We start from the raw sequence: 24,583 nt of genomic DNA on the forward strand, positions 1-24,583 counted from the left end.
TACAGGCTGAGATCCAAAGTGAATGTACCAGGAGCTACCTGTGGCCCTTCATTATCTTGGCTTTAATTATTCATTTGAAGCTTACCCAAATTCCAGCAGTGGAAAGCTATTACAAGAACTCTGTGCTTTTCACCTTCATGGTAATGTATCTCAGAGGATTTAAAGGCTTAAAAGAATAATAAATTTTCTTTTAATGAGGTGGTAAAATTCTAAATTGCTGTATCAGATCTCTTTCGCAAATTAGGAAAGAATCAATAATCTGAAGTCATGTAGGAGATAGTAAATACCTTGTCATGTGAGAAGAAATTTCTGTAGCTACTGGATTTTTAAGGAATGTGATGATTTTTAAGGAAGTGATCTCCAACGAAATAGTTGTATGATTTATTTTCCTTTATGCCTGCAGGACCACAAAGTAGAAGAATTCATCAGTTCTCCACTTTATTCTGTTATGATAATCAGTTACGAGATGCTGTTGAGATCTCTGGATCAAATTCAGGCTGTAGAATTTAACCTCCTGATCTGTGATGAGGGACATCGGCTGAAAAACAGCACTATTAAGACAACTACAGCCCTTACTAGTCTGTCTTGTGAGAGGAGAATTATCCTTACTGGTTAGTATCTACAGTTACTTTCAGTATTTTTTTATGTTGATAATGCTAGGTTGGGGTAAAAGAAAAGCACGAGATCAGTAGGAATTTTGGCAATGGGTATTAAATGAAGAAATCTCAGGTGTTTAAAAACAGGTTATTTCCAATTGTTTTTACATAAATATGTAAGTCTTCAGGGGCAAGCAAGGAGCCTTAGATCTTCTGTAAGGGAATTGGGACTCTGCACTCAATGTTTTCCTTTGTAGTTATTTAATTAAATTTATTTAGAACTTGATTTTTTAAATTCCTTTGTCAGAACAAGTATATCTGCAGTCTGTTTAGTTAGGAGTGCAGTATCTTGTTATTCATGGTAAAGTTTTAGATCAATTCAGGACTCTGAGTAATTCACACAGAAATAAAACATCTGTTTTCAGGATACATTGTCAATATTGACCCCTGCTTTCAATGTACTTCCTTCAGTTTAAAGTAAAAATAACCAATTGCAGATTTTTTTTTTTTCTCTTCCAAGGTACTCCAATCCAAAATGACTTGCAAGAATTTTATGCATTAATAGAGTTTGTGAATCCAGGAATACTTGGTTCTTTATCCACGTATAGAAAGATATATGAGGAGCCAATTGTCAGATCTAGAGAACCTTCAGCAACAGAGGTATTTGGTTAAAAAATCAGTTCTAGAAGAAAATTCATGGTAAAATGAAATTTGTATTCTATGGAGCAAAGTGAAGCTCAGGACTACTAATAGTAGCTGAAGCTTTTCACCTTCCTATTGACATGAAGTCACTTGTTTTTCAAAGGGAACAGAAGGAGAACATACATGTTCAAATCACCTCCTTTCAGCTGCCTATTAATTATCAGGCAACAGCATTCCCCAAAAGGCCATGGGCATTGCCATGTGACAATACTTTATCCATTCTTAGCTTCTCCACACCACTGCAAAGTCTGCATGCTTTCACTGCATCTTGAGAATAGAATTCTAGAATATAATTCAAGCCTTGGATGTCATCTGGGACATTATTTTCCTTTGTTTAAGACTTTAGAAACCAGACATAGAATTAATGCAGTGGTAGTAATTGGAGAAGAATTGGTCATTACAGTGGATGTCAGAAAATGGTATCATACTTTTAAAAGGTTATTTAAATACCTAATTAAAATCATACAGAAGATTGTTCTGATGAAATGCAAGATTCTAATTAATTTTGTACTTTATTCTTTTAGGAGGAAAAGGAATTAGGAGAAAAAAGAGCAGCAGAACTCACACGCCTCACTGGACTCTTTATTCTAAGAAGAACACAGGAGGTTATTAACAAATTTCTGCCCCCCAAAAAGGAGAGCATAATCTTCTGCCGACCAACAGCGCTGCAACTTGAATTGTATCGAAAACTGCTTAGTTCTCGTGTCATTACATCCTGTCTGCAAGGCAGGCTGGAAAACAGTCCCCACCTAATATGTATAGGAGCTCTGAAAAAACTTTGCAATCATCCATGTCTTCTGTTTAAAGCTATAAAGGTATCTATTTGCACGGGGGTGTGTGTTTGCAATTAGTCATTTCAGCAGACACGTGTCACTAAAACTGTTATCAATGTGCATGTTGCTTAAGGTCATTTCCATACTCTCCCATGCAGCTTGCTCTAGGAAGTCTGCTTTCAAAAGCACAAGTGTTAGGAAATCTGAATGTGCTCAGGAAGAGTATCTCACCAGTTTCCTATTGCCTTATGCCGTTTTCTCTTTCTTAATGTATTTTCCATCTTAACCTTGTCTCTGAATATCTGTAAAAATACATAGAAATGTGAATTTTACAAAGAGCACTATTAACTAGGGATTAGTAGTCTAGATTACTAGTATTACTAGTATGTCTGCTGGTTTCTCTGAAAGCTCCCTGTCCACATGATATTTTCACTTTTTCAAGCTTAATGACCCTGGGAGTTGCAGGCTCAAGATGTCAGTGGTGCTAGATGTCCCCATTACCACTTCTCCTAGGGTTGTACATAAAAAAATGTTTTTATTCCCATAGGCAAATAGTATGATAATTAGAACGTGGTAATAGTAGGGCCACTAGCTGAAGTCCAAGTAAGGTGAGTGCAAATGTAAGTCTTTCTTTAAAGATATACTTTATTACTTTGGTGGAATGTGCACAGTGCAGTATCCCTCTAGCTTTCAATGCTGCCAAGTAAAGTTCATTACCTTTACTTCATAGTATAAGCATTAGAAACCTTTCATATGCAAAAACACAAGCCTTTATTAAATATAGGGATGCAGAGGACTGTATGTACAGATAATTTATTACCATTGTGGTTTTGGCATTTGAGTGGTCTTTTTCCTGCCTGTGAAACATTGATTTTCTAAGTACAGCAAAATATTACCTGTGTTTCTACTATTTTATTGGTTTTGTTTGCCAGCTTTTCTTCATTTCTAGTCTTAATTACAGTACTTTCCCAAACAGAGTGAATGATTGGGAAGTTTCATAACAATTATGGGATTTAGAAAGAATACACAATGTATTGATTTCCTCCTCACTCCCAAGGTTTAGATATGTCTTTACTGTGGAAATACATTTGTATGGTTGTTTAAGTAGAGAACTTGTACACATTTTTCAGTTCTAAATATTTCAACTTTCTCCTTAGCTTCAAACAATGTCTTAGATTAGAGAATGTAAACTAATATAAACTATAAGTATTTTAAAACTTCACTTTCAATCCTGTGTTGGAAGGTTGTCATGCTCACATGCCACATTGCTTTGTGGCAGCTTTTTATGCCTCCTTTTGTCTTTGTGATAAAAATACAGCAATCTTAAAAATTTTATGTTAGAGGGGATATGGAATTTTAATCCTTTTCTTTTCAACAGGAAAAAAGCTGTGATCCTATGTCTGAGGAATACGATGAGTCCAGCCTCTATGAAGGTGTAATAGATGTCTTCCCACAAGATTATACTTCAGACACTTTCTGTGAAACTGATTCAGGAAAATTGCAGGTGCTGGTGAAGTTGTTGGCAGCAATCCATGAGCTCAACTCTTCTGAAAGGCAAGTGTGAAAGAAAGGTACAAGGGAGGTAATGGGAGTGACCTTCTCGATATTGATTTGCTTTTCAAGTGCACGGGGGTATAACATTCAAAATAAAGGTATTGCAGCTGTTTGCAGGGGTGCCAAATTAATTTAAACCTTGTAGTCCTGGCTTTCTTGTTAAATTGTGAATTCAGAACTTCTAGCTGACATAATTTTTAAAGATGGTCTTCATATTTTTTCCAGATATTTTTTACACTGTAAAGCAAGTAAGATGGTTTGCTACAGCCCTTGTGCTGCACCCTGTACTTGCAGAGGCTTTCCAGTTCTTTGTATCTTCATGAGAAGATGTGTTAATCTATGAAATGGCACTGAAATATTTTCATTACTAGATTATAAGTTATTTCCTCTTTAATCACGCTTAACTGCTCACTGCTTGCTGCCTTTTCTAAAGTTCAGGGCAAACATTCTCCACAGATAAATTTGCCCAGCAACCACTTATTTCCCCTGTGGTAAATGCCACTGACTTGTAGGAAAACTTCTGGCTATCATGGAGTAATAAGATGCACACAATTAATTTCTGTGCAATTGCTGATTTGTGGGAATCTCACATGATATGGTGTCCCAGGATAATTTTTTATGGATTCATTCCTTAAAGCCCAACTGTTCAAAAAGTATTTAACTTTTAACTTTTATTTCAAGTGATGTTTGAGTAGGACACACTGTAATTCAGTAGTGGGAAGTAAGAGCAGATCTCTTGACACTGATGGAATGGCATCTGAAGATACTTTCTTTTCACAAATCAGAAAGTTGAGCCTGTTGCTGGAGTTTATGTACTTAGCATCCATTGAAACCAGTGACAGCTGAATATCTAAAAGTACTGGCCTTAGTTTGTGTAGGTCAGTGAAACCAGGAGTGTCAGTAAAACCTGTATCAGGTACTCTGTAGCAGTACTTTAGGGGCTGCTGATTTGAGGCATTACTTTATGCCTTTAAGTTTTGTTGCATTAATACAGTGCAGCTCATGTTTATTTTTCTTTGATTTCTCTGCTTTCGTTGGTACTGAATAGTTTTTGCAATATACAAACTCAATTCTAGTCCTAATCTGAAGTTCATATTCTATTTTTGAGTGCAAAGATGTGAATGTTATGTTGATTGACAAAAAAATAAGTCTTGCAAAGTCTTTACAAACAGATCATGGATGTAGTTCAGCTGTAAAGTGTAATAATAAAAATATTCTAAAACACTTCTAAAATTAATATCTTAATTTCCCCCTGAAGTTGTCTATTCAGAACTTGTTTTTAATCAAAATTATTTAAAAAAAATAATAAAATATATTATTACTTTTAAAAAAATGAAATATATTGCATTTAATTTAGATGACTAAAGACCTCCAAGTGAAATCTGGCAGAAAATGCCCTGTTCTTTTACTTATGGCTTAAATTGAAAAGATATTTGTCTACTTAATAGAATCATCCTCAATATTTGGGAGGATAGAAATGCTGGATTTTCAAACCTTTGAAACCTAATTAGACAAAATTTCAGAGAAAATAGACCAACATAGCTTGGGCCATTACTGTAAGGGATCAGACCTTTCACTAGTCATCCCTACTCTTTTCAGCCATAAAATGTAGGAAAGTCTCTCTGCTGTCCTGCTCGACTGATTTTTTGTTGGAATTTTCTGAGGTTTTCTGTAGAAATTCATAGTAGCTTTTTCAGTAAGTAGAGTTTTATATATACATTATTTATTAGCTCCTACAACATCCTCTGCAAATGCTGTCTTAACAACAGTTATTTTGTATAAACAGATTTTAAAAAAAAATCTATCTTTGTGATTGGTTCTGAATGCTGTAATCTGCATTATGCCATATTCTGTTGCAAAAGGAGACATTAATTATTTAACACTTGAATGCTTGACTGTAAGTATAAAGCATCCAGATCTGTTATGTGCTTCTAATTAACTGGAAATGTTTTATATTGTGGAAAGTAAAACTAACCCTGAGTTGATGTGGAATTTTTCACCTTAATTTTATTTTCTTCTATGTGTTCAGTGATTTGTTGTTGGACTTTAATTTTACCAAGGTCTGTGTTGATGACTTTGTTTTACTGTTTGACAGAGTCGTGTTGGTATCCAATTACACTCAGACATTAAATGTATTACAAGATGTATGCAAACATTATGGATACTCCTATACCAGACTGGATGGCCATACTCCTGTCTCCCAGAGACAACATATTGTGGATGCTTTCAATAGCAAATTCAGCCCAGCTTTCATCTTTTTGCTAAGTTCAAAGGCGGGTGGAGTGGGACTGAACCTGGTTGGAGCATCTCATTTGATCCTGTATGATATTGACTGGAATCCAGCTACAGATATTCAGGTCTGGTAACAACTGTGTACATGTGGGTTGGGATGGGCATCAAATGAATTCTTGACTGAGTTTGAATTGCCTGACTTTACATGTCTTACTGCTACCAATTATCACATTGTGTCTGGACAAGTACAACAATGAGGGAAAACTCTTCCTGAGAAGAAAAGAAGAAATATTTCTCTGTCATATTATATATACTGGGATCAGTAGAAGCCCTCTTGCAGTAAAAAATAAAAAGATTAAATTCTAGTTTCTTCAGAGGAGTGAGTCACGTATCCTCTTTGTCTCTTGATGTCTTTTTATCTGGAGAGTTGCTGTGTTTCTAAAAAGAAAAGGAAAATGGGATTAGATTGCATAGCAAATGTTGCTGTTGATTTGCAATCCCTGAGAAAAAGGGAGAGACTCTGATCACAATTGCAAGAATGAGAAAATCACATGGCAGTGATGCCAAAAGAAAGAAAGCCAATGCTGTGCTATTCTTGTAAAGGCACTGTTGGCCTCAAGGGATTATTTAGTTGGCATAAGAGTCTTCAGTTAAAATAGTCCTTAAAAATAACAATTAAAGAAATCTTTTTATGAACTCAGTAAGAAACTTTTTATTGTAGAGTAATGCTGTGTCCTTAATACCTGAAATAAGCCCTTGCTCCTCTTCCCAGGGTGAATTAGTACCCTCATGTGGTCACTTGTCTTGTTGCTTGAAAAAGTCTGGTAAATCAGACAAAATTGCTACAGGTTGCCAGAGACTGCAAGCCTATTGTGTGTGTTTGTACTGAGGATGTAGGTGTAACCCATACATTTTTTAAAAAAAGATCATATAGCAGTACTCAGTTTCACATTTTGTTTGTTTAAGAAATAAAAGAGGTGCAAACAATAATTTTTAGAATTTCAATAGAAGTGTAAAAGTAACTTTTAAAAGCATATTGTGGAAAAAAACAATTTTGAAGATGGGGAGAATGATCAGTATTCCTGAAATATTAAATAGTTGTTAATGCTTGGAAAACAAATATGAAGAGGGGATTTCTTTCAGGAAATAATTGAAACACCTACTTTCACTCTACAAGTGAAGTATCCTTGTAGAGCAGGCTGTTAATGCTTTTCATCTTCTTGCTTTCCTCAGGCAATGGCTAGAGTGTGGAGAGATGGTCAGAAACATGCTGTCCATATCTACAGGCTGCTAACCACAGGTCAGAGGTGGCGCTCAGCTTACCCAGAGTGGGACAGATGTTGACATTTTGTCCATAAAAGACAGAGAGGGAATGGTTTTGGAAATAATTTGTTTTTTAAAAATAAATATTATTAGTTCTTTAAAAATATATATTTGTTCTGAGTTCAGTTAAGATGGAGAGATCACACTGATTCACTTGCCTTTGCTTTGCTTTTTCTGAAATAACTGAAAATAGTGATTTAGCATTTCCTGTGTATATTGTTATCAAGAAATGGATTTGACTTCTTTGTAAATACTGGTCAAAAATTATCCCAATTTATCTGTTTTTCTTTTCAATACAGGTTCAATAGAAGAAAAGATTTATCAAAGACAGATCAGCAAACAAGACCTTTCTGGGGCAGTTGTAGACCTTTCCAAGACATCTGAGCACACACATTTTTCTATTGAAGAGCTTAAAAATCTCTTTACTCTACATGAAGATTCCAGCTGTGTTACTCATGACTTGCTTGAGTGTGACTGTATGGGAAAGGTTGACCATCAAAGTGAGTTTGTTTTTCATTATCTCTGGCCACTGCTGTGGAATCCATTCTTTATATATAGTCTGTCTCTGGAGAAAACTTTGATTCTCAGTAAAAGAGGATTGAAATAATGAGGTTCATTATGGAACCTTCCACACACTGGCTGATTTATCTAATCCATAGGAGTCCCTCATAAAAGGAGGAGAAGATTAATTTCTTGCAGTAACAACCAGTTCATTTATCATGCAAGTAGCAAATATGCACATCTATCCTTTCTGTAGGGACCTGTCTCCTGTTCTTCTGGCATATCAAAGTTGTTTTCATACCTTGCTCTGTACAGGTATATAGGTTTAAAAAAAATAAATGTTCATAAGTTATGTTTGCATCTTAACCATTTTTGTTTTTGTAGCTCATCTAGTCTCTTAAAGGAAAGAGTGTCTATTGCCTTGGTGTGTTTCTCTTTTGGGGTGTGAAATATCCATGTACACTATTTGCAGGAGGGATAGTGTGGTACCAATACTGATGTCTTCTGAATGCACACAGAAACCTCAATAAAAAGAGCTCAAGAAATGGGTACAAGAGTGTGTATTCTCAATAGACAGGGACAGGAAAACAAGTAATGCAGACCCAGTACTTTTTTCCTCAAAGGTTTGCATGTTCCCAGGTAATAGGTTAGACTTGTACTTCTTTCTCATCTCATTCTATCCAAAATGAGGAAGACTTGGCTAGTGATAGCACAGGGCTTCTGTAGACATAAGAATTTGATTTTCTCCTTTATTTTTGCTCCATATGCTGATTTAATCATCTTTGTATCTTTCTTTAATGATTGAAAAATTAGACCTTCTGTTTCTTCATAAGTGATTTTCTAAATTTATCATCCTCCATTTAAGTACTATTACAGGATCTGTGTGGGAAAGGCACCTTCTGAGTTAAATGTTGGCCACATTTTCCCAGTGGCATGCAGTGAGGCATGTGTGGTTCCTGGATTGCAGAAATCCAGAGAAATTTTGTGTTGCTACTGTGATGAACACTGGTGCTTGCAATTGTCTTATCATCTTGAATTCTTGTCTTATGCTTTGAACATACTTTGGTTTCATCAATTAAATCACAACATTGGCCTCTTGGGTTCTGTGACTTTTTCAAGGGTAGTGCCTGTTCCCAGTGAACAAAACCTTTTGGCAGTAAATCAAAGAAAATCCTGAAGGCCATTATTAGACTTAAGGGGTGGTAATGATAGTGTGAGGGGAAGGTTTGACTTCCTAAAGAGCAGAGGACAAGCTGGCTCATTGTCTCCCTAATCAAATTGTTCTGAGTCATGGCATTCCGTTTGATCACCCCAGAATGCAGCTACCACTAGCTGGTCTCTTTGCCTTTCCTAAGAACAGAAAACTCAAATTACTGCATCAAGAACCAGATTCCAGGTCACTGGGGATAGATTCTGCTATACAAAAAAGTCAAGAATTTCCAGTGATTTGTCTCCTCCATTTCTAGCAAGTTTGATTCAAAAGATGAACTAAAGAGGAGGCAAACAATATAATGCAGGTCTCACAGCCATCATCTCCTGTGGTCCATTCACACTAGGGTCATCTTTAGGAAACTACAGGGGTCTTGAGAGGAGGATATTTCCTGTGCATGGATCATGCAGATTGGTTGCTTGCTATTCTGCTGCCCTTCACATCAGCTACAAAGCTATAAGCCTGTTGTTTTACCTGATCATAGTGTGCTTTAGGAGTTAGGAAGGCAGAATCTGTAAATGCATCTATTCTAAATTTTCATCTGGCCAGTAAAAAAATGTATTTCAAGTCTACTTCAATCATCATATGTCAGTCAAAAGGAAAGTTTTGTGCTTATGAATCTTTATGGGCTCTCAGAAACTTAAAAATACCAGGAATAGTCTGAGTCATGCTGCTCATATCACTGGTGTTTCCTAACGAGCACATAATACTGCTATGAAAAGATTTGATGACAAGTTTTAAACCAGTAACAGTACTGATGCAATTTTTTTCCATACAAAATTATTTCTTCATTTATCCCATGCATCAGGTGAATCATAAAGCCATCAATGTGTGACGTGCAGTGCAATGACCTGATACTATTTGGGGCTTTAGGATCCTCTCTTAAAAGTGAATTAATCTCAGAGGAATAGTCTTTTCCTTACTGTGATATATATTATTGTGTATATTGAACAAGTTGGCATAATCTGGATGTACAGACTGTACAGATCTAGTGTGCTGAGTCAGTGAAAAAGCTACTCAAATTATTCTTAGCTGGCTGGAGTGATTCCTCTGGGAAGAAATTGAAGCTATCATGAATTTTGCTGCAACATACAGCTAGATTCAGATTTACCCAAAGAATGAGAGCAGGCCAAATGTCACAGAATTAGAAAGACAGAGGAAGGGAAGTTGACAAATAAGATATTCCTTTCCCATCCATGTGTAAAAGGATTTGTCTTTATGCTAACATGTGGTAATTTTGATAACCTTGACCACTGAGCAAGAAGCAGCCTTCCCTCTCTTACTGTGGATATATGTTTGGATTTTGTTGGTACAGAATGATTATGTGTGCTGTTCTATTTTCTCCTGTTTGTTATCACCAGCTGTCTTATTGATTCAGACTGAAATTTTCTGCCTTAGTTTTCTCTGATTAATCTACTGCATCATTTTTTCAGATACTTCCTCAGAAAAGCCTCCCGTATCTAGAAGCTGCCAGCTTGAACAAAACCATGGGAAGCCTAATTCAAAGAAGCCACTTTCCATGTCACAGCTGATGCAATGGAAGCATTTCTCTGGGCAACATCAGACTCTTGCTGATCCTTTCCTTGAAAGGATAAAAGAAAATGTTTCTTTCATTTTCCAGAATGTAACCAATCCTACTTCCCCACCTAATAAAACTTGAATGTCTTTTTCTGCATCCTCCTTGTCATATAGGCCTTATAAACAACTGATGTGCAGTTACCTATTGGTTTTTTGCCCAGTTCTGTTTTGTGTGTTTCTCGTGAGATTTCTGGGTAAATGTGATTCCTGGGGTTTATACAAAGTTACAGTTATTACTAAGTTAATCATATCTGCTGTAATTATAATACAGATTTTTAAAACCAACTTTGCTTTCCAGTATTTTGTTCCTCTGATATCATATATGCACATTGATTTTTATGCACATTACTACTGTAAGTCTACTTTGATTTATAGTTTTCATTTGATCATAATAACTTATTGCTTGTAAAGCTGGCAACTCTTCAGCCAAAATTTATAAATTAGGCAATGCTATATACATGTATATAAGGAGACTGGTTGGATTTTGTTATAATAATGTTATGTGTCTGTATAAATGCAGCTTTATAACAAGGTAGATTTTTTTTTTCTGTTGAATTTACAATTTAAGGAAATTCAGAGCAATAGTCACTAGTGTCCAAAATTCTGAGGGCATGGTTTGATACTGTGTCAAAATATTTTAAAATTCTCCTATTGTTTTTACTTAGGAAAATAAACTATTTCTCAGACATACATAGTACAGGATTATCTTCATTTTGTTAGCTCCTTTTAAGAATGTGTTTTGTCAGACTGAAGTACTGAGCATTTTTATGCTATATTTTATAATGACTGTATTACCCCTCTTTGAAGACATAAACATTCAAAATCAGTTTGTAGCTTTTAAGTTAAGCACTTTGAAATGCCCACAAGAGAAGAAGAATGTATAATTTTCAGAAATACTGCAAACTTACAGAATTTGAAGGACCCTGAGCAAGAAGAGAGCTCCATTGTGATAATCCTGCATTGTGTTTGATATGATGATATATGGTATATGAGGCAACAGAGCCTAAGTGCCCAACCAAATTTCAGAAGCATTTAAAATTGTACTGTTAGTACTGCCTCTTTCCCTAGACTGGCATTGAATTCACAGCCCATCCTAACCCATAATCAGACATTCTCCTTGCATTTTGATGCAGTTTTGGAACTTGAAAGCCATGTGCATTGACCTCTACTTGCCATCCATATTTATTTCAGAGGGTTTTTTGAGTTTCCTTCCACTCTAATGCAGGTTGGCACCTGGAAGTAATGAAGACCAAAATGAGACAATGATTGAGAAAGTCCTAAATTCTGAACATATTGTGTTCTTGGTAATAATTAGAATTGTGCTAATAGGTAGAGTTTAAATAACATTTTAGGCTGGCTGCTAAAGAGCTCTTTGTTCACCCTGTGAGTGTTGGTGGGGTGGCCACACTTATCCAGCTGCTGTGGTGCCCATTTGCTGTCAGACAAAGTTCACACAGATCATTTTGCTTAGCAAGGACAAGGTTTGCAGCTCTGGAACTCAAGGTGGAGATTCCAGGCACTCTGTATAATGATAGTTATTGTAATTAATAATTATCTGAGACTGATGATACTTAGATCTGTGCTGCCCATAAATCTCTGTAAGATCTCTCCTGTCCTTGTCTGCAGGAGCATGTCTGATGCTGTCACAGTAAGTAATGCTGCCTCGAGGTCAAGAAGGCCAAAGCAGCCCATGCAAACACGCTCAATGCCAGTCACAGCCTCACAGCACAATTCCCTGTCTGTGCCCAGCTGTGCCAAGCTGCCCCAGACCTCTGGCAGTGGCAGCTGCAAGGTGATGCTCAGGGGACAGCTCCTCCTGCGTCACCCAGTGCATCACTGCCAGCCAGGTGTGTGTCCCCCTTCCCCTGTCACGGCTGCAGGGCATGGGGGAGGTGTGCCTATGCTTCTTGGTGTGGGGGTGAGACAATACCAACCCAGTAACAGGTTGCTCATGGCATTACACGTGATGCAGATTGAAAATCTGATTCAGAAATTTTATTTATCCTGAAAAGTTATGTTTCTCACTGGAAGAATACATTGTGGAAAAGATAGGAAGCATGAATACAGACTCTAATTTACTGTGCCATCTGTGATTCTCTCACAGTAGTCTGCAACAGCCTTCATAGTGGGACCAGCCCATCCTGCACATGTTTTATCCTAGTATAATAATCAGCATTTCCATACAGACTGCAGCAAGTGGACATGTGAATTCCTTCACCCTTAGTAGAGAAATGCCTCCTAGGAAAAACCCCTGTGGTGAATTTACCCTAATCTAACTGTTGACTGGTAAGTTATATTGGGGATTTCAAGTCTTCAGCTGTGCTATGTTGACCCTTCTCTTAACAAGTGTGAAACCTGAGAGAATGGGGAAGGTGCTGAAAGACAAATATCAGGAGGATCTGATACTTGGTCTAGCAGACGGTCTCAAATGCAGCTTCTGGATTCCTTGCCAGTGCTGCCAGCTCTAGAACCCTATGTAATTTATGTTGCATGGTCTGACAAATCAGTATCTTAGATCAAAGACTTGCTCTGCAGAAAGGGAGAGGCAAAGGATGTTGAAGCAATGGCTGTGTTGTAGTGCAATGCTTGAAAAAGCAGGTGTTAATTAATGCACTTGGTTGCCTTTTCCAGTGTTTGAAGGAGGCAAGCATTAATCCACCTAATGGTAGTTCTTATGGACAGATGCCAAGGAGCCAGGCAAATCTGCCTAACAACAGGGCTCAAATTACCTCTTCATTGCAGCACAAAGAGCAGCAGATACTACAGGTGTAAGCACAGTGGCAAGCAGCATATTCTTTCAACAGCAGCTGAGTGTAGATTGTCAATATTTGACATTTGGTAGTGCTATGGGACCAGTATAGAGGAATGCGTGGGGCAGCAGGTGGTGAGTGCAGTGCCAGCTGAACGCCCCAGTGCCTCTATAGGTGTGAGATGATGAGGGTTACCAGGTCAGGGTGTGCTCCAGCTGAGCTCTCCCTGGAATAACACTGATTTGAGCTGTTTTTCACCAGTGGTCCAGTGCTTGCCCTGTCAGAAGAGAGATAGGAAGACACACTTTAGGGAGTGGACTGCTAATCTTAGAATAGCTGCTGCAGGTCTGTGAATCACACTGGGCAGGGAGGCCTGTCAGCCAGCCCTCAGATACAGCAATCGATGCTGTGCTTGTTCCTTGCCAGGTCTTGGATGGGAGGAGGGGATTTTGGAGGATTTCAATTACTTCTGGTGCAGGGCATGCTGCCAGAGAGACAAGTGTACTGTGTGTTCCTGCCTGAGACCAACCCTGATTTTAAAAAGCAGAAGGAGTGGTGTTTTATTTATTTCTGTATACTGCAGCAAAGTTTTTTTTAATGGGTTTCATGTGACTCTTTTTGTTGATTCAGCTTTTAACCATCTTGGCAGGAGTTTCTTGTCACTGAGATGGTAACCCTTAATCATTATTCTCTTAAAGAATGACAAGCTGAATTATAACTCCATTCACTTTGGTGTCATACAAGTTTGTGTGGCAACTGCCATACAAATGTCTTGCACTCTGACAAGAGGTTGACATCAGGTCCAGTTAAGGGTCTGCCTTTTTCAGAGGTCATAAAGTTCTTTCACTTGTCATCTGGTACAGAAAGGTGCCAAATGGTGACTGAATGATTCTGTAATGGAAAAAAAACTCATGGGAAGTTCTTAAAATGCCAAATATGGAACAAGCTTTGACAACTGCTTGGGTTTACCACCAGGAATTTGGAAAGACATGTTCCAGCCCTTGCAGGCAAGTAACACACAGAAGGAAAGTAGCTCTTTCATGTGCTTTCCATTGAATGAAAAGTTGACGTAAATCAGGGTTGTTTATGTGTGGCTTAAATAAATTATGTGTTTGTGGCCAGAAGATCTGGGAAGGCTATAAAGAACAATGAGAAAAACCACTTTGGGCTTTATGGAGTAACTGAAGAATAAGCTGAATTGAGAATGGTTTTTAACATGGCCTTGTGTGCTTTTCCTTGGTACAAAAGCAAGACTGTAGGCACAGGTACTCACAGGACTTAGGATGTGTGATGCACTGTTCCACTCCTGCAAGGTGGTACATGTTTGCACAAGCAGCACCAGGCAGGACCAGGTAAGTAATCCTGAACACTGCAACCAGCTTGTGAGTATTGTGCTAGAAATTTCCTTTCTTGGGCGCATTGGTTGCTGCTACCTTTCTCCTGGCTTTTCATCAACATGTGGAAATATAAACAGATTTGGAGAAAATATGCCCATCTCTCTGGCTGCTGCTGCTTCCAGCCTTTTCTTCTCTCTCAGCCTGAGTTCTCCCTGTACTCCTTTGTTTGCTTAGTTTGATTTACATCCACTTGACAACATACGCTCTTCATTCCCCTCTAATTAATTTTCTTCCAAGCAGGCAAAATGTCAGTCAGTGTGACAAAAGCCTGGCCCCTGTGAGTTGGCTTTTTGAGTGTTTTCTGTCAGCTCATCATAGATCCTTTCCCTCTGTTCACGTGTCACTACCTTGGCCCAGGTTTTAGTTTGCTAGAGTGTGAGTTATGACATGTAATAATGAGTTCTCTCTTGACCCTTGACTTTTCAAGGTTCTTTTTGAGGGATAGATTTGCTCAACAATAGAAGTGCAGTCTGAAATTTCCTCCCTCTGCCCGGAACATGTTGCCTTTGATGAGGTTTTCATCCTTAGCTGGTTTGGACAGACAGGTCTCCACAGCCTCATTGAGTCAGAGTTCTGTGCAGGAATCAAGGCTTAGCCAAAACTTTGCAGACCCAAGATCTAAATTCAATTCCAGCAATAAATTCAAGCAATGTGTTAAGTAGATGAACATTTGTGTGTTATTCATGGTAATGTCACATTTGATGTGTGTACTACAAATGGAGAAGGGGTTAACAGTACTTCCTAATGCTAAAGCTGGCCAGCACTTCCTGCTATACACCACTTTCCTCTTTCCTTTGCTGCTATGAAATTTTTCCTCTTTTTTCCCTCATTGATTTTTTGCTGCCAGGCTGATTTATGTTTGCGTTGCATCAAAACCTTCAGCAAAAATATCTGATCTGTTCCTGAGACAGGGTAGGAAAAAACACTTTGTTTTGTCCTTATTCCAGAACTGGAAACCCTTCTGCTGAAATGCCTTCTTGCCTTATATTTTGGCTAAGGACTTAAAATAGAGGTGGGAAAAAATAGGAGAAAAAGGCATGGCTTCTGCACTAACATGTTTTTCACTGTTCCCCTTAGTTTCTGCACCAGTTTATAAGTATTTGCAAAAAAACAGGCAGTAGAAACATTCTTTCTTTTGAGCAGCTAAAATGTCCCCTGATTTGTCCTACACTAAGCTTTTATGAGACTCAGAGCTGCACAGTGTTATCGGTTTGAGCAAGCTGCAATCCCTCAGAGTTTTACCAGTGATCAGGCCCACATCCCACAGAGTGACTAAATGCAGTCTGACCAGAGTTGTTTAAGAGATTCTTTCTGCAATTCTTGACTCCAGTTGCTCTCTGCTGGGCAGGCCACAGTGCCACAGTTGACAGCAAGGAACTGTCTCATCTGTGTCCTAAATCAGCCATTCCCTCCACCTTCAGGAGGAAAAAAGAACCATGTCACTCACTAAGTAACACTATAGCCAAGGTGGTTTGGGGTAAGGAAACTGGAGAGATCAGGGTTGTCATGGAGAGAGAAAAGGAAGTGGAGGGGACTCGGGAAAGCAAGGAGATGATAGGAGAGAGGAAAAGACTGGGCAAACAAAGGCTTACATGGTGACCTGCTGATTGAGCAGGATGTGTGGAGAGGAAGGGTAAAAAAAAAGTAATCAAGATTGGAACCAGATACTACTACTAAACAGAAAGGATTGAGTTTGGTGAAACGAGTGAGAGTGCTTTCCTCCAGGTGCTGTAATGGACTCCTTAATTCCTGGTCTCATATTCTGCTTTCAGTAAATGCTCATTGTGGTTGGTTAACCTTGACTGGACACCAGGTACTCACCCATCAATCTCCACAGCTGAACAGGGGTGTGAAAATATGACCAAAGGCTCACAGGTTGAGATAAGGACAGAGAAATCACTTGCTCATTGCCATCATGGGCAAAACAGATTTGACTTGGGGAAAAAAATTTAACTTATTGCAAACCAAATTCCAAGTAGGATAATGAGAAATAAATCTTAAAATGATTTCCCACACCCTCACTTCTTCTGGGCTCAACTTCATGCCCAGTTTTCTCTCCCTCCTCCCTCCCAGTAGTGCAGGGGGACAGGGAATGGGGGTTGCAGTCAGTTCATCACAAGTTAGTTACCTATGCCTCTCCTTCCTCTTCAGAAACAGAACTGCTCACACTCAAATCCTTTTTCAGCATGGGGTCTCTCCCATGGGAGACAATCCTCCACAAACTGCTCCAATGTGAGTCCTTCCATAGGCTGCAGAGGGGTACAGTCCTTCAGGAACAGGCTGCTCCAGGGTTGTTCCCTGCACGGTCACAAGTCCTGCCAGCAAACCTGCTCCCCATGGGCTGCTCTCACCATGGGCCCACAGGTCCTGCCAGGGCTCTGCTCCAATGGGGGCCTTCCATGCAGCCACAGCCTCCTTCATTTCCCCCCTGCCCTGGCCTGGGGTGCTCCAGAGGCTGCAGGTGGATCTCTGCTCCACTCTGGACTCCATGCTCTGCACCATGGGTTCCAGGCACCTGGAACACCTCATCCTCTGCCAGTGTTTCTCTCACATGTTCTCTCTCCTCTCCTCCAGCTGCTGTTCCACATTTCGAGGCCCTCCCTTTCTGCCTCCCCCTTAAACACATTATCCCAGAGTTATCACCACCGTTCCTGATTGACTCAGCCTTGGCCAGCTGCGGCTCTGTCCTGGAGCTGGCTGGCATTGGCTCTATCAGAAATGGAGGAAGCTTTCAGCAGCTTCTCACAGAAGCTACACCTGGAGCCCCCTGCTGCCAAAATCTTCATACTCAAACCCAATACACCCGTGGAGTCACTGGCAAAGCAATTGTTTCCTCTCAGCTCATGTCTGTAAGCCTCCAGAGTCATTGACTTCTTTGCTATTGATTTGTGCATCACTGGAAATTTGAAAGTATAATCCAGATGAAAAAGTTTGCAACTTTCATTGCAGCATGACCTCTTAAAGGACACAGTCTGTTTTGCAAGCTGTGGACATTCAGGATTATTGTTGCCTTGTAGACATTTAAAGACCTTGTACATGTGCATCCCAGTGAAGTCTTGTGTGAGCATGTATTCTATTTCCTTGCTTCATCCAGCTAAGAGGATGGACAGCAACCTGGGAATAAATTGTGTTGCAGCTGATGTGAACGGAATTGGTGTTTTCTACATGTACAGAAATCTGGTATAATTTCAGAGCAGTCATTCCAAATTAGCCAATATCTTAGTCACAGCAGTATAAGATATTAAAGCATTAGAGAGCATCCAAAGGAGGGCAACAAAGATGGTGAATTGCATGGAGGGGAAACTGTATGAGAAGCAGCTGAGGTCACTTGGTCTGTTCAGCCTGGAGAAGAGAAGACTGAGGGGAGACCTCATTGCAGTCTGCAACTCCCTCATGAGAGGAAGAGGAGGGGCAGGCACTGATCTCTTCTCTCTGGTGACCAGTGACAGAACCCAAGGGAATGGACTGAAGTTGTTCAGGGGAGTTTTAGTTGGATGTCAAGAAGAGGTTCTTTAATCAAAGGGTGACTGGGCACTGGAACAGGCTCCCCATGGAAATGGTCACAGTATCAAACCTGACAGAGTTCAAAAAGTGTTCAAAAATTGAAAACACTTTCAGGCACAAGGTGTGACTCTTGGGGATGGTCCTGGGCAGAGCCAGGAGTTGGACTCGCTGATCTTGATGCTCACTCCCAACTCAGTTTATTCTGTGTGACTTTTAATTGCTGTCTCTGGTACCTCTGCTCCACCCAATAAGTGCAGTTAGGAACTCTTGGTCAGATAGCAGTGATGTGAAGATAAATTAGTCAAATTCTGTGCAACACTTGTCTATCTATGGGAGAAATCAGTAATCTAACCTGATGTTTAGAGAGAAGGTGGATCTGAATTCTTATCAAAGATGCACAACAAAATAGTAAGAGGAGACAGTTATTGACTGTAGAATGAGAAAATCTGAAATCTGACTGGAAATAATAATAATAATAATAATAAATAATAATAATAACAACCACCCCACACAGCAAAAGAGATCAACATTGAAAGAGGCCTCCCAGAAGTCTGTGGAAGCTCTCTCCTTAGCAGTTTTTGAAATCAGACTGAAACAAAATCCCAAGCAACCTGATCTAACATTGAAGTTGGTGCTTTTCTCAGTAGAAGGTTAAACTAGAGGACCTCCTAAGGGTCTTTCCAATGTAAGTGATCTCCTGGCCTGTATTAGGAATATGGAGAAAGTACAAATCTGTAAGGCATGTGACTGACTAATCGTCACCAACTATTGTCAAGGGTACCTTGAGTTCTAAAACCTGTGATAGATGTAGAACAAAATAATCTGCTCAGGAGCAGTGAGTTTTTAAAACCTGACATGAAGAAAGAGTTCAGAGATCCTGCTTTGTGGAGGATATGAAATCCTCAGGCTGAAAGAGTTGTGAGGTCTTTTACCAACTGTGTGTTGGCAGCTTCCAGAAGCCAGAGTAAACCAAGGAGCCTGAAGCTGCAGATGAACAGTGGAAGATTGCCTAAGCCTGAAAGCCACTTGTCAAGATGCTTCTAGCAATGACTCTACTCTTTGTCTAGCCATTGACAAACTGTGTTGTTTTGAATATTTGTACAATAAAGAAAAGCTTAACTCAAAAGCAATAGTAATCTGTATCTCCTCCCAAAGATGTTGCAAGTTTTAATGGTCTCAGAAGCTGTTGAAGAAACTGCTGAAGTGTTGCAAAAAAAAAAAAAACATACCTCACCTTTGATTTGAAAGATAAAGACATCCCAGAAATTACCTTGAAGGTCTCGGACACCAACAGACACTGTATTGGAAGGGAAGAACATGCTGGAGATCAAAATACTGCTGAACTTGACACTCCTATGAACAGAACTCATTTGGAAAATAATTTCTGCTTTCCCTCTACTTTGGCATGCAAGTAACTTCTGGAAAGAAGCTTCCAAGAAAAAAAATCTTACTCACCAGCATTCACCTTGAGCATACATCATCAAGAGGACATGAAATTTCCCCCAGGACATGACTTATTTAGTTCTGCACTGAGATGTGCCTGTAAAAGTTATTGTCAGACAATATTCTATGATTCAATGATTTGTTTTCCTCTCCATAGGAGAATTGCAGAGGTATCAGAGTGCTGAAAAGACCACAGGTATAGCAGGAGAGCAATAAGAGCAAAGATTTGGCTTCAAGTTGTTTTTTCTTTAACTGGCTAAGCAGTAAAAGTCCTGGCTGCAAAGGACGGCCATAGCCAAGTTCTCTCCACCAAGCTCATCCCTCCTCCCACAGTGCAGCAGCTCTGGCAGTGAGGAGGTGCATTGCTTGCCTCTGGAGTGATACCCTGCCTCACAGCACTGGAAGTTCTCTCCCCTGTTCTCTCTCATCTCACCTTTGTCAAGGCCTATGCCCCTCAGCTGGTACAAGCTGATGTAGGAGGTGCCTGGTGGCACAAATGCAGGAAAAACACTTGTTTAAAAGCAATAAGGATTTCTTGATACTGTGTTCTTGTCCAGCTTTATCTGCAGCAGTGGTTCTGGCTGTGAAGAGAAGCGTAAGGGTGTGAGTGTCTAATTTCAGAATGGGGATTTAGCTGGGCGTTGGTAGTGGGGAATTAAGGTGATTTGGGACCTCCTTCTCCACCTCTGGTTTCCAGTTTCCCTCCTGCAGTTGCAGCCCTTGCAGATATCACGCTCCTGGGGCAGGCACAGTTTGTTTTGAGCTGTGTGTTTCTGCAGGCTGCATGCAGTTGAGTTGCCTGTCTGGCTGCCCAGGAGCGCTGGGCTGGTTTTGGGAGAGCTGAGGCATCGTGCAGCAGAGAGGGACAGCGTGCTGCTCCCTGCCTGCAGGCCTGCACTGCAGCCCCGTCCCCGGGCCTGAAACTCAATCATGAGCACACTCAGGCACTGAACAGTCTGCCTGGGAGAGGGATGGAGTGGCACTTGGGGACATGATTATTGCTCTACTTGGTAGTGCCGGATTAATAGTTGGAATTTATGATCTTGGAGGTCTTTCCAACCTAAACAATTCCATGATTCTATGACTGTGGTGTGGCCCTGCTGGTCCTCCTGCTCTGCCCTTTGATGTCAGAGATGCTCCTGCTCTCGCATGGAACATGTTCGATGAAACCTCTTTGCACATCCGCGGGAAGCAAAGCCAGCCCTGCCAGCGAGGTGTGAGAGCCCTGCCAGCAGCCCGGCTGTGTTCGCTTTCCATTTCCTTTCTTTCCCGAGAGCCTCCAGCAAAGGCAGCGAGCGAGGTTTGCTCGGAGGGTGACCTGAGGGTGGCAGCAGCTGCTCACGGTCCCGGCGCTGCCGAGCCTGGGCCGGCCACGGAGAGCGGGCCCGGGAATGGCAGAAGGGACACAAGGCCAGCCAAGCACCGGGAGCGCTGCTGCCAGGGAGGTGCCTTTGTGTCAATCTGAGCGCTCCTTCCGGGCAGTGACACAGCACAGCCTCTGTTGCTGCATTGAAACCAGGGCTATCTGGTTTAGTGACCAGCTCTGTCCCAAGTGATGATGGGATGATTGATGGGATGATGGGATGATGGGATGATGGTATGATACCTCCCTGCCAGGAATAGCAGCCTGCAGGTTGGTAACTCACAGGAATGACCAGAGTCTGCAGATCAAAGCTGCAGCCAACACCTGAGCAGGGCACCTGACAGCTCCAGGGAACAAGAGCAGACACTGTGGGCTACAGGAGCAAAGGAATTTGGGTACCCAAGTGCTGCCCTAGTCCTGCTATAGGCACTGAGATACTCAGAGTCCTGAAACCTCTTTGCAGCTGCAGCCTGAGCTGTGAGACACCTGAATACACGAAACACCCATCCCAACCAATAAATTCCCTGAGGATAATCTCAGGTTGCTGTTTAGTCACAGACTTGGCCCCATGATTAAAATGCCCTGGTGTCTTTCTTTTCTCCTCGTGCTGTAGGCATCTGTGGACCCCAGCTGAGGTACTCAGCTCTCCCCAGGCATTGCAGAGAATGCCCCTGCACTCAGCTTGGGGCTGTGATTTCTGAACCTGGGGAGAACACTGAAAAGCTTGGTGCCATAGTACTGAGTTTCAGAGCATCTGTGTCTCTTCACATCTGGCTGATGCTGGCATCCTTCTCCAATGTTTGGTTACAAGCCAAGAGGAAAAAGTAGAAATGGCTGCCTAGAACTGCTCTGTTCCTTTCATTTCCAGGGCCAGCAGAAGTCAGTAGGATCTTGCAAGTGATTTAAGCCTGAGCACTTCTATGAATTACAATGTCTCATAACAGTTTGAAGAGGTTGTTCCATCACGACATTATAACCTTCAAACCTTCCCTCACTGGTAGTTAAGACCATGGAAGGTCCCACCTCTATCCATTACCAAATTTGGCCACTTTGCATCATTCTATCAGGATCCAGGATCTTGGAGTTTCATTTGGGAGGGTCAGAGTCCCATGGGACGTAATTAATTCTTACTGCATTACAGTTAGGCAATAAAATCTTGAGACCACACACAAAATTTCTTTCAGGCCACACTTCTCCTGAAATCCCTGGGTAAGAACTCAGCTGAAGAGGATCAATGCTTCAAGTTTGGCCTTTTGTTCTTTTGCTGAATCATGAGTGTGCCCAGAGTCAGTTCAAGCAAGCCTGGCATTCTCCAGCTGGTTTTTCTTGTTACCTGTGAGCCATTGCACCTTAGGAGTGCTCAGAACAGAATTCAAGATACAGGTGGTTGATCTGCTGTGGAAGGTATCTGAAACCACTGTGTCCTGCTTGTTTAGTCAGATATGACCACTTTACTCCACCTTCAGTGCTCACCATGTGGTCAGCACACATCTCTCTAAGACACATCTTCTACAGCATCTAAACCAAAACTGACTGGGTTCGTTCCAATGTGCTGCCATCTGAAGTGCATTTGTAAGAACTGAGGAAGTGCCACCTGAGAAAGGTCACAGGGAAAAGTCTGGCAAAATGTGGGGAAACATTCTCTTGCATCACTGATAACTGCCTGTCAGAGTGGGGGCTGTTGCCTTTTCATTTGGCAGTATGTTGGGCAGATAACTTCTGCTGACCAGAAATCCCTTGCAAATGTTGTTCATTATTAGCCAAAGATGTGGGCTGCTCTGCTTTGCCCAAATCCCTGAGTGCCTGGAGCTGGGACTGATGAGAGCTTGTGTTTGAGTGAGTACAGCTTTTATACAGTCTCTGCCAATGATGTACAGACTAGTTTAATGAAAAGTTAAGAATTAATTACCCAATGTCCAGCCCCTGGCTGCTACCAGCAGCTGTCAACAGCAGGTCCTGTTTTGGTGTGGCTGAGGGTGGTTGTGCTGCAGAGAGGCAGGAGCTGTGTCTGGACCCACTACAGGCTTCTGCTGAGCCCTGCAGAAATCTGCAATAGGAACCCTTTCTCTCTCCTTTGTCCTTTCTTACAAGGAAATAGGTCAGGAAGGAAAAAATCAGGAGCTGGGAAGGAGGAGGAGAAGTTTCAGGGAGAAAGTGTTCCTCTTAGACTGGAAATTATGCACTCTCAGTGCTGAGCTCCTTTGACACTCTCCAGTTCCCTCTCTGACTGTGGGAGCACCCATCCTGCTTGTGGCCATGGCTGATACCTCGGGTTGCAGCTTTTTATTTTTTTATTTTTTTCAATTTTGTGCTGCTCTGGTGTGTGGGTCTGGGTTTCATATAAGAGGATAGTAAGGTGTGGGTCTTAGTTTCATATTGGGGGATAGTAAGCTCTCTTCACAGAGTAGGTAGACAAAACTATTCCTTCTCTAACTGGGGACCCAAGGATGGCCAATCCAGATCTGAAGCCCAAGAGCATAAACAATGGTGGACTGAAGAGAGAAAAACAAGAAGGATGGGACTTCATGGGCTGGGGCTGTAATTAGACAATTACCTCCAATATGCAAATGGACCAAAACTTTTAAAAATGTGAGATCTTGTGACCAAGCCTTCCTTTTCTTCCATCTTGGAGCCATCTGGGCAGAGCCATGGCTTTGGCTCCGGCACTGCCTTTGAAGGCTCTTCAATAAATATCCTTTTCATTGCCCTTAACTCTGTCTAGCCTCTGCTCCAGCTGCTTAAGGCATCATGGCCAGCAAGGAGTGGTACCCCCAGGTCAGGGTATGGAGACCCAGGCCAGCCCTGGGCAGGGCAGAGGGAGGCAGGGTAGGAAGGGTAATGGCTTCCTTTCACTCAGACAATATTCAAAGTAACTTCTCCCCCCTCCTCCAGCTTCCCACAGGATTTGTCAGGCCAGGAAAGAATGCAGAATGTGATTTGCATTGAACAGCAGTCGTGCTGATGGGTTGTGCTGATAAGGAGCTCTGATCTTGCCCTGCCTTGGAGCAAGGGCAGCAGTCCCTTGTCCCCCAGCCCAGCTCCTGTCCCAGTGCACCTGTGGCTCTGGCAGTGGACTGGGGGCAGCATGGGGATGCTGTTGGTGCAACCCCAGCCCAGGGGCAGTGGCTGCTGCTTTCTGACACCCCACTGTGAAAACCCACCCCAGTATCTTCCCACTCCCACCTCGAGTTTTCCACCTAATGCTGCCGTGAGGGGTTGGACTTGGGAAAGAACAACTTTTCTGAGTCTTTTGGCTGGCTATCCTCAATAAAGGGTGTCTCTGCCTTTTTTAGGAGGGGAGACACACATTTGTGGTGCTGGAAATGTGTGTGAGAGGAGCCCTGCAGAGAAGATGACGTTACAGCTACCGACCTGATGCACTGCTCAGGGGAGACAAGTCTGGTGAGGAGCCATGCCAGCCTCCTCAGGGCGTAGGGCAGTGCAGCCTGCAGGGAGCAGTGCCAGCACCTCCCACACCACTTTGGCATGCCTCTCATTACCAGAGAAGAGTTCAGTGACAATAAAATGCATTTTATTATAAACTTACAACGCCAGATTTCTAGAATTCAAAAATTATTTGCAAGTGTTAAAACAGGAACACCAATTTCTAATCAGTGGTTTTATGGGTGAGGACTCCTGATACACCCTTTTATGCAC

At 41.3% G+C, this 24,583-nt stretch overlaps 1 protein-coding gene across 1 annotated transcript in view; it reads left to right on the plus strand.

Moving 5' to 3' along the window:
- RAD54B (RAD54 homolog B) overlaps positions 1-11,161 on the plus strand; it is a 71,274-nt gene extending 60,113 nt beyond the window's left edge. Inside the window, exons 8-15 of the mRNA XM_074554995.1 lie at positions 404-611; positions 1,117-1,256; positions 1,823-2,113; positions 3,450-3,625; positions 5,721-5,982; positions 7,091-7,157; positions 7,480-7,680; positions 10,325-11,161. Of these exons, the coding sequence (XP_074411096.1) occupies positions 404-611; positions 1,117-1,256; positions 1,823-2,113; positions 3,450-3,625; positions 5,721-5,982; positions 7,091-7,157; positions 7,480-7,680; positions 10,325-10,551 (1,572 nt within the window). The 3' untranslated portion in view covers positions 10,552-11,161. The remainder of the gene's footprint in view (positions 1-403; positions 612-1,116; positions 1,257-1,822; positions 2,114-3,449; positions 3,626-5,720; positions 5,983-7,090; positions 7,158-7,479; positions 7,681-10,324) is intronic.
- The last annotated feature ends 13,422 nt before the right edge of the window (positions 11,162-24,583 follow it).

Source organism: Zonotrichia albicollis, chromosome 1 (genome assembly GCF_047830755.1).
Source record: "Zonotrichia albicollis isolate bZonAlb1 chromosome 1, bZonAlb1.hap1, whole genome shotgun sequence".
Classification (NCBI taxonomy): Eukaryota; Metazoa; Chordata; class Aves; order Passeriformes; family Passerellidae; genus Zonotrichia; species Zonotrichia albicollis.